Source organism: Rattus norvegicus, chromosome 15 (genome assembly GCF_036323735.1).
Source record: "Rattus norvegicus strain BN/NHsdMcwi chromosome 15, GRCr8, whole genome shotgun sequence".
Taxonomy (NCBI): domain Eukaryota; kingdom Metazoa; phylum Chordata; class Mammalia; order Rodentia; family Muridae; genus Rattus; species Rattus norvegicus.
In genome coordinates this window covers 30,808,659-30,819,631 of record NC_086033.1, presented here as the reverse complement: position 1 = coordinate 30,819,631, position 10,973 = coordinate 30,808,659, and the positions used below count along the sequence as shown (strand labels likewise).

Genomic DNA, 10,973 nt, shown 5'->3' with positions numbered 1-10,973 from the left:
ACGTAAGGGAGGGTCTTATCTACAGCACAATTCTAACCTTGTCACTCCCATTCAAATACATCTTCAAGGCTTACAAATGGCTGGACAGACTCTTTTCTACACAAGAGCCTAGAAAGACCTGGAATTCTTCATTCCATTTGGAGCCAAGAGCACACTTGTGTGTAAACAACTTTACTTGGCTTGGAGCAGGATAGATGTTGAGCACCTGAACTCTAAATAAAACCTAGGCAACTTGTTCATTTCTCTAATTTCTTATTATCTTCTCTTGAATAAAGTCTTGCTGAGTAAAGTTGATCTTTGAATGTCCTAGATCTGGTTTCTCTCACCCTCCCTCTTTCTGACTCCCTGCCCTCTCCCTCTCTCCTCTTTCTTCTTTCTCTCTTTTGCCCTAACCCTTTCACTTTATCTCAATCTCCATATCTAACATAGTCATCAAACCAATACATACCAAGGGAATATCTGTGCCGGAGCTGAACTGGGTCCACATAGAAACAAGTCAATAAACAACTGACCTGCAGGACTCTGAGGCCTCCACCTCCAGGAGAATAAAGGTTGTAGATGCAAGCAGGCAGTTTGAATCAATACAACTAGTAGCAGGTGTTGGTTCCTCACTTTGGTAAGCTGACATTGTGTTAATTATTTTTTTAGGCATACTTAACTACAGGACAATTTGATGAAAGATTTACTGGTGGTGAAAGACTCCCCCCCCCCATGAGTGTTAAGATCCATAGACTCAGAGCTGCAACAGGTTTGAACGAGCTCAGGCACGCCCAGATACCCAGGGCCAAGTCACCATTAAAACTAACAGACCATAAAAGGAAAAGAATGCAGAACAGACCAGGAATATCGGATCTGACTCACAGGCCACCTGGCAGGAAGAAATAAGCCCCCATCCCCCGACATTCAGGACGCCCCAGCCTGCATGTACTCTCTTACCATGTTGCAACCTCATTTGAATATGATTGAAACCTGCCAATGTGTGTAGCTATACCTTATTACCTCATCATGTGAAATAGCCAATCATATGTGAACATGTCTATGTGCCTCATTTGAATCCACCAATCCCTGTAACTATGCATCTGCTTCTGTATGCCCGCTTCTGCTTCCCCAAACCCTATAAAAGCCCCATGCTGGAGCTGCTGGGCACGCAAGTCCTCCAAAGAGACTGTGTGCCCGCAGGTACCTGTGTTTTCCAATAAACCCTCTTGCTGATTGCATCCAGTGGTCTCGGCTCAGTCATTGGGCGCTTGGGTCACCTCCTGAGGGAAAGGTCCTCTCCGGAGGTCTTTCAGTGGTAATAAACTCAATCCTACACACACAATAGAACATTTATAACTCTCACTGAGGCACAAAGTAAGGTAAATAAAGATTGGATATGACAACATTGAACCTCTTGGTAAAGTACCTGGTACACCTTCTATAATGATGTATTCAGTAGAATGACTAAAAAAACAAGCTTATGGTAAGGGTTTGGACTTGGGGAATGGATTGGTGTGGTCTCTGGCTACAGGTAGTTCAAAGGTCACCAGGCTATTAACCAGTTCTGCTCCCAGAATTCCATACAAATAACAGATTTTACATTCATTCCTTTGTAGGAACAACCCTGTGTATTTCACATTCCAGGATTCCTGGGAGATATCAGTGAGCACTAGGACTTCTATGCCTGCTAAGCTGTCCTATGATCGGCTTTGAGATCTTGCCAAAGCTGGTGCATGAAAAGCTAAGCATCCACAAAATACAGTTCGACCAGACCCTTCCTTCAACATCAACAAGTACAAAGGGAACAGATGAGGGAAAGATGTACATACTGAAACTGTTTTCTTCAAGAGTACATTATCCATGACAATAATAACAGTGTACATTTCTCACTAAACATCAAGCCTGAGGACTGGGATAATCAGAATGACACATGCTTAACATTCCAGAGGGGATTTAGGCTCAAGAGGATGTGAGTTAAGTCCTGCCTGTGACATAAGGGGAGACATGTCTCAAAAACTCTGTAATGATGAGAAGAATGAAAACAACAAGGCATGGGCTTAGGAAATGGCTAAAAGAAGCATGGAACTAAACTTGAAGCACAGTCTGTAAGATACACACCTCCCTGTGAGAGACTTGTAATAAAATGTGTATAATTAGATAAACAGTTTTCCCTGAAGAGCTGGAGAATGGCCAGCACACACAGCACTTCCTGCACCACAGTGAACCTGAAACAAAGCACCAAGTGTGTGGCTGTCAGGTGAAAGGAGGGATACGCAAAAGAATGGGAGTTGTAAAGTAAACAACAGAGCCAGATAAAACCTCAAAACACTAAAGTTTAAACTTCTGAAAGAAAGTAAGGATCCTAACAGTGGAGTTGAAAATGTGAGAGGGGAGAGGAGACTTCCCTAGGTTGGGCTTTCAGCAAAGAGAAATAAAAATCTGGATAAGATTCAGAGATGTACAATCTCACACTCTGCAAAGACAATTGAAGATAAGAAATCTTTGATCCTCACTGCAAGCAGAAACTGGAGAATGGGGCCTCTTCCCTTATGAGCTTGTTCATTGGGGCCATGGAGGGGAAACTTCTTTAGAAAATTCTTATTCTTAATATCTAACCTCAAGAGACAATCCAATCTTTATACAGCCTGCCAAATATGCCTAACATTTCTTGCATGCACCCTTCCCTACCTAGAAACTTACCCATACCCACTACCAGGGACCAACCTTAGACTACTGAGTCCTACTTGTGTATTGGCCAACCTCTCAGTTTTGTCAAAGTGGTAGATCCTGCATACCAGCTCAGCCTAGTCTATCATCACAATATAAACAGCCAATTAAAGAAGTCTATATGCCCAACTTTAATGACAAAAAAAAACCATAAAAGTATTAAAGATCAAGACAGTATGTTCCACATCCACCAAAACCAGAACTACCTCTATGAACCTCATACCATAGAACTTAAAAGAACCATCACAAAATTCACTAAATAAACCAAAGAGTTTAAAGATGAAACAAGGTCACAACTCCATGAAGAAATGTTCAAAGTCTTAGTCATCAAAAAAATGCAAATCAAAACAACCCTCAGATTCCACTTTACACCAATCAGAATGGCTAAGTTATAAAAACTCAGGTGACAACACATGTTGACAAAGATGTGGAGAAAGAGGAACACTCCTCCATTGCTGGTGGGATGGCAAACTGTTACAACCACTCTGGAAATCAATCTGGAGGTTCCTCAGAAAATTGCAAATATATCTACCTGAAAACCTAGCTATACCATTCTTGTGCATGTACCTAAAAGATACCGCACCACAGGGGTACATGTTCTACTATGCTCATAGGGCATTATCTGTGACAGCCAGAAGCTGGAAACAACCCAGATGTCCCACAACATAAGAATAGATACAGAAAATGTGGTTCATTTATACAAAAGAACACTATTTAGCTATTAAGAATGAGGACATCATGTGTTTTGCAGGCAAATGTACGGAACTAGAAAATGCCATCCTGAGTGAGGTAACTCAGACCCAAAATGATATGCATGAAACGTACTCAGTAATAAGTAGATATTAGCCAAAAAAAAAAAAACAAAAAAAGAAACAAAACAAGAACAACAGCAACAAGAAAAAAACACAGAATACCTAGGATACAATCCACAGAACTCAAGGTTTACAAACAAAAGGTATAAACAACCCAGGTGACAGCAAATGCTGGCGAGGATGTGGAGAAAGAGGAACACTCCTCCATTGTTGGTGGGATTGCAGACTGGTACAACCATTCTGGAAATCAGTATGGAGGTTCCTCAGAAAATTGGACATTGAACTACCTGAGGACCCAGCTATACCTCTCTTGGGCATATACCCAAAAGATGCCCCAACATATAACAAAGACACGTGCTCCACTATGTTCATAGCAGCCTTATTTATAATAGCCAGAAGCTGGAAAGAACCCAGATGCCCTTCAACAGAGGAATGGATACAGAAAATGTGGTACATCTACACAATGGAATATTACTCAGCTATCAAAAACAATGACCTTATGAAATTCATAGGCAAATGGATGAAACTGGAAAATATCATCCTGAGTGATGGTATCCCAATCACAGAAAACCACACATGGTATGCACTCTTTGATAAGTGGCTATTAGTCCAAATGCTTGAATTGCCTTAGAAGCACAGAACACATGAAACTCAAGAAGGCTGACCAAAATGTGAATGCTCCTTGTTTAAAAGGGGAACAAGAATACCCTTGTCAGGGAATAGGGAGGCAAAGTTTAGAATAGAGGCAGAAGGAACACCCATTCAGAGCCTGCCCCACATGTGGCCCATACATATACAGCCACCAAACTAGAGAAGATGGATGAAACAAAGAAGTGCAGGCCGACAGGAACCGGATGTAGATCTCTCCTGAGAGACACACCCAGAATACAGCAAATTCATAGGTGAATGCCAGCAGCAAACCACTGAACTGAGAACGGGACCCTCGTTGAAGGAATCAGAAAAAGGACTGGAAGAACTTGAAGGGGCTCAAGACCCCATATGGACAACAATGCCAACCAACCAGAGCTTCCAGGGACTAAGCCACTACCCAAAGACTATTCATAGACTGACCCTGGACTCTAACCTCATAGGTAGCAATGAATAGCCTAGTAAGAGCACCAGTGGAAGGGGAAGTCCTGGGTCCTGCTAAGACTGAACCCACAGTGAACGTGATTGTTGGAGGGAGGGTGGTAATGGGGGGAGGATGGGGAGGGGAAGCCCATATAGAAGAGGAGGAGGAGGGGTTAAGGGATGTTGGCCTGGAAACCTGGAAGGGGAATAACAATCGAAATGTAAATAAGAAATAGTCAAGTTAATAAAGATTAAAAAAAAGTCTCTGTTTTTCAAGTGTCAATGCTTCCATTCATGTGTCTGGCTTTCAGGTCTAATATATTTCTATGGAAGCTCCTTCTAGCCTTCCTTTGGTCTTAGTAGGTTTTTTCTCCTTATCAGAATTTGTCTTCTCACAAAGCTGTTCTTTCTCACTTTTGTCACAGCTGTTTCCTATTTTTCGTTCTTTTTTTAGTTATGAATGTAATCTATAAATGCCAGCCTTTGAACAAAACCTTTGTTTCCTAACATTCAAGTAATAAATGGTGAATCCATCTGAACTTTCCCAATGCACAAGTTTGATAATTCTTTCATAACATGAGATTAACACTGGGTTCCCATATTACACCCTACCTATTAAAATAACATTTTCTTTCCTTTTTATTTCATAGACATATACTTTAGTACAGACTTACATGCCATGTGCATGCCTTTCCCCAAAGAACAGGTCTCAAATCTAATGAGAAATAGTTGGTTGCTCCTTAAAACAGCCATGTCACTACTAAATTAGTGGGCACATCTTGTTGGCAGGTTGATCATTTAACACATAGAAGGATACACAGCCAGAGTTCCAATGATGATATATCTCCCCTAGCAGCCTTCTACCTAGAAGGAAATATCTTACATTATATATGAAATATGTGATCTCTTCAGCAGTAGGATCCCATCAATTATGTTACATAGCAAAGAGGAATGACAATACTGTCTGTTGCTGTGGAGACCTGTGGGACCTCCCTGAGCAACAACTCACATGAAGGAATTACACACCTAGCTTTGTAAATATCATTTACAATCCTAAGGTTTCATGAATTGATATCTATTGCCTTGTGTACATGCAATACTGTTCACCTTCCATTAAGATGTTTTTTTCTTCCAGTGGCCCATTATACACTCCTATGCAGCAACGTCACTTTAAACAGAAAAATCTAAAGATAGAACCTAGGATCCATGTATGAGAAATTACATGGCAGTATATGTTCTGAGTGGGGGCATACTCCTCTAGTTTGATTTTTGTCCTTATCATTTATCATAGCAGAACAGAAATCAAACTAGGACAGATATAATAATGAAAGATTCTTCCCCTTCACTCTCAGAATCAGGTGAAGACCTGTATGATAAAAGCTTCAAGTTATTGAAGAAAGAAATTAAGAGGATATCAGGAGATAGAAAGATCTCCACTGTTCATGGACCAATAGGAAAAACATAATAAAAATATCCATCTTACCAAAAGATGCATCCAATCTAACAGATTTAAGGCAATACCCATCAAATTTCCATACAATTCTTTACTGACCTTGAAAAAAATCATATAAGGTTCAAAATTGAAAAAGAAAATACACAGGACAGTCAAAACAATCCTATACAATAAAAGAGCTTCCAGATGTATCACAATTCCTGGTTCAAGTGAACTACAAATCTATAGTAATAAAACTCACATGGTTTTGATATAAAAACAGATACATTGATCAGTGCAATGGAATCATAGACACAGAAATAAATCTACACACATATGGACTCCTTGTTTTGTACAAAGAAGCCAGAAATATACAATTTAAAAAAAAGAAAGAATTTTCAACAAACGGTGCTGTCTAACTGGATGTTGGTCTGTGGAAGAATCCAAGTAGTTCTAGACTTATCACCCTATACAAAAGTCAATTTCAAGTGCATCAAAGATATAAACATAAAACCAGATACACCCTCTCATAGAAGAGATAGGGGGAATACGTGTGAATTCGTTAGCCTAGGAGATAACTTCTGAACAGACCCCCCAATAGTGCAGACACTAAGATCAACAATTATTAAATGGGACTTGGTGTAAATCAAAGGAAACCTTAAGAAGGACAGAAGTGGAGCCTGAAGAATGAGAAAAGATTCTTACACACTTTACATCTTACAGAGGGCTAATATCTAAAATGCATAGAGAACTCAAAGTAGGCATCAACAAACAAAATAATACAATTTAAAAATGAGATTCAGATAGAAACAGAGAATTCTCTATAGTGGAATCTTAAACGGTCAAGAAACACTTAAATATTCAACATCCTTAGCTATAAGGGAGATACAAATGAAAAAGACTCTGAGATTCTATCTTAAACCTATCAGAATGACTCAAAAACATGTCACCTCATGCTGCCAAGGACATGGAGCAAGGGGAACACTCCTCCATGGCTGGCGGGAGTGCAAACTTACACAACCACTATGGAAATCAATATGATTGTTTCTCAGGAAATTGGAAATCCATCTGCCTTAAGACACAACTATACCACCGGAATATCCAAAGGATGTTCTATCCTGCCACAAGGGCACTTGTTCCACTATGTTCTTAGAAGCTTTATTCACAATGGCCAGAAACTGGAAACAAATTAGTTGTCCCTCAATCAAAGATTTGATCAAGAAAATGTGGTTCATTTACACAGTGGGTTACTACTCCTCTGTAAAAGAAAATGAAAACATAAAAATTTCAGGCAAAGGAATTGAACCAGAAGCAAAAATCATCTTAAATGAGGTAACCAAGATCCAGAAAGACAAACACGGTATGTACTCATGTATAAAAATAGATTAGCTAAAAAGGATAATCATGAGACAAGTCACAGACCCAGAAAAGATAAGGAAAAAGGAGGGCACTGAGATGGATTCATGTGTCTTCCTGGGAGGAGGAAGTAGACCATATCTAATGGTTATACTGACGGTGAGGTAGGATGAGAACAGGAGCCATCATGTGTTGGGGGGGAAGGAGAGAGTATGGTAGGAGATAACTGGAACTGGAGTGCATTTCAGGGACAATGTAAAAATCTAGTGTAGTAGAAAATCCCAGATTCTACTAAGGTGACCCTTGTGAGGATTTCTAGTAAAGAAAGATACAAACCTTAAACCAGACATCTTCTGAAACCAAGAAGCCCAGTCATCATGAGAGAGGAGTTCTTCAGTAATTGATGTGAGGAGATGCAGAGATTCACAGGCAAACATTAGTCTGAGGGATGACTCACATTGGAGCTCTCCACTGGGTTCCTCACATTGGAGCCAATGTCTGAGCCCAGTAGGGGAGGAAGAGTGGTAGAGCCAACGTAATTGAAGGCACCAGGAAAAAATGGCTCACAGAACCAACTAACCAGGGCTCTGAGGGGCTCACAGGGACTGAAGCAATAATCATGGAGCTTGCATGTGTCTGTTCTTGGTCTTCCACAAATATATTAGGATTCTTAGCTTGGTGTTTTTGTGGGATACCTAACAGTGGAAGTGTGGGTGTCACTGTCCCTTTTGACTGCCCATTAGATTCTTTGCCTCCTATTGGGTTGTCTTTTCGAGATCTGATATGGAGGTTTCTGCCTGGTTCTTTTGTAACTTACCATTCTGTGTTTGGTTGCTGTCCCTGGAAGGCCAACTCTTTTCTCAAGGGAAATGGACAAGTGTGTCTGAGGAGGAGGAGAGGGTGGGTCAACTAGGAGGAATATAGAGAGGGAAAACTAGAGTCTGGAGAAATTGATGGAAACATTAAACTGATGTAACAACTGTGGAAATCAGTGGGAAGTATTCTCATGAAGCTAAAAGAGGAAGACTTACAGGTTCCATCTATGTAATTTCTGGATAAATATATCTGAAGGACATTGTTGCACCTCACTAAAGAGATACGTGCTCAACTCTGCTTATTTCCACTCTGTTCAAAATTGCTATGGAATGAAGGCTTCTTAGATATTTATCAATAAAAGAATGAATAGTGAAAATTTGGTGGATATGTATATATATATGTGTGTGTGTGTGTGTGTGTGTGTGTGTGTGTATGTGTGTGTATGTGTGTGTGTGTTTATGTTGTATGTGTATGTGTGTGTAAGTAAGCAATGGAGAAAAATAAAATTATAGAATTCCTATGAAAATACTGTAATGAATTATTCTGTCCTCATATAGAAAAGTGTATATGAATCTTAGTTTCTAATTTTTATCTCTATGTACTCATGTGACTATGACTGTGTGTAGAAAGCTGCACATAAAGTGAAAGGGGCACTCAGGGAGACGACTAGGGAGGTAATGGAGCACAAGGTAGAATGGGGAACGAGGAAATGGTAGAAGGGATAAGCTTGGGAATGGGTCAACCAAAAGTAAATGTGTATGAAACCGCCATAGAGAAACCTGCTACATTGTAAGCTAGCTTTCTTTTTTTTCTTTTTTTCTTTTTTTCGGAGCTGGGGACTGAACCCCGGGCCTTGCGCTTGCTAGGCAAGCACTCTACCACTGAGCTAAATCCCCAACCCGAAAGCTAGCTTTCAAAAATTAGAAAACAATTATTTTTATTGAAAGATTTTTAAAAGCACAGGGCTGTGGAGTTTATGGTTGTATTTATGGCATGGTATGTGGTCAGCCTTATGGCCATGTGTTTTGTCTTCCAGCTCAACAACATATGCTCATTAGTAGTGTGTGCATTATTTTATAACCATCCACATGTAAGAAGAAAAAAGTGGAAAATATTTACCCAAACTAGTAATGTGCCTTTTCTATCAGGATTACTTTTTTTCTTAATGTTAAAATATGTTCCAGGACAATCAAGGTCTCTCTATTCCTGCTTATAAGTCCCACAGCATATAGAATAGAATGGAAACAGGACGTCTCTGCTGTGTGGTCTGTGACCTATGTCAGGGCTTGTACTGCACAGTAGGTTTGTATGCAGGCTGCAGGTGCCTGGGGAGCACTGTGTGCTCACTGCACACAAGTAGAGAGCAGAGTCACCAGGCTGGGAGTCTCTGATGTGCAGGAAAACATGTAGGCTGGCTTTATTGAGCTGAATTGTGAATCTGCCTTCTTCCTTTTCACCAGTGGAGATGATGGACCTTAGCTCCTTGGGTTCTTTCCCAGGATCTTGTCTGTACCATGCGAAATACCGAGAAGTACTATCACTGAAAGTGCAGTTGAGAGAGGTCCTGGCTCCCTCTGGAACAGTGAGAGATTCTGGGCTCTGCTGCACCTTCTGCTGGCTGCTCACCCCTGTGCAGAAAGACAAAGGTCACACAATCAAGACTAGATGCATATGGATTCTAACACTTTTCCATGGGCTTCTCACTTCCTAATTGGAGATTTAAAATACCTGAGTTTGCCCCCGCCAGCGGGGACCCAGTTATTTGTGGGGGTTGAGAGGGACCCATACCTGAGGGAGAAAGGGTGAGAAAGAGGAGCGAGACCAAGCAGTGTCCTTGTTAAGGTCTGTTTATTGAGAGGAATGTACAGCATTTAAAGCTCTGAAGCAGGAATTGAAGCAGGAACTGAAGCTTAGGGCGGGGGAGTACTGGGAAGTGCCCAAGGACATAAGGTGAATCTCTAAACTGCAAGATATTCTCCTTAATCAAGGAGGCAACAGTCTTCTGGGGACAAGTTCTTTGAAAAGGTCAAGCCCTTCTCAGGAATCTGCTCAGGGCAGGGCTCTAGCTTTGCTTAGTTCAGAAGTCCGGTCCCAGACATGAATTTCTACCATTTGCCTGGAGCAGGAAAGAACTTTACATCTCACACCTGGCTCCCAAAGGAATTTCCAAACTTACCATTTAGCTGGAGCCACAGGACCACCAGTGAAACACTCAAGGATTTCATTCTTGCCTCCTCCCTCTTCACTGGGGACTGAAATACTCAACTCTAAGTTGGCAACTAGAAAAGGGATCTTTTCGTGACCTCAGAAGCACCAAGCCTTTCTGCCAGCCCTTTCTTTGCTCCCTCCTCCTCTTCCTGTACTCTTCTTCTCCCCACTCCACCCCATCCCCCACTTCTCTCCCTCTTGAGATCTTTGCTCAAGATCCCAAAGAAAACACTGCCATCTTGTGGACTCATGAAAGTTAGGACTGGGGGAGGGGGGACGGGGATAGGTGAGCTTGTGTGTTTACACTTAGCAGATGTTGTCCTCTTTCTCTGTAATAGCAGGTTTCACTCATAAGTAGTCACCTGCACTAAAAAGTGAAAAGTCTGCAATGGAAAGCTGAATGAGTTTGGTTTTTGTTTTTGTTGTTTTTGTTTTTGTTGTTGTTGTTGTTATTTGGACAGCATAACTCTAACTCTTATCACCTCGGGCATCTTCATTAAATCCATTTTTAAGTTTAGTTTTTGTTTCTGAGTTTTTCATTATTATTCATTCTGTACATTTCACATCATGTA

At 40.8% G+C, this 10,973-nt stretch overlaps 1 gene segment (V, D, J or C); it reads right to left on the bottom strand.

Annotated features, from left to right (window-relative positions):
• Nucleotides 1-9,393: 9,393 nt before the first annotated feature.
• On the bottom strand, nucleotides 9,394-10,418 carry LOC134482236 (T-cell receptor alpha chain V region 2B4-like). The segment is given in 2 exon segments: nucleotides 9,394-9,821; nucleotides 10,370-10,418. Coding segments are annotated over 2 exon segments (477 nt in total).
• Between the last annotated feature and the right edge of the window lie 555 nt (nucleotides 10,419-10,973).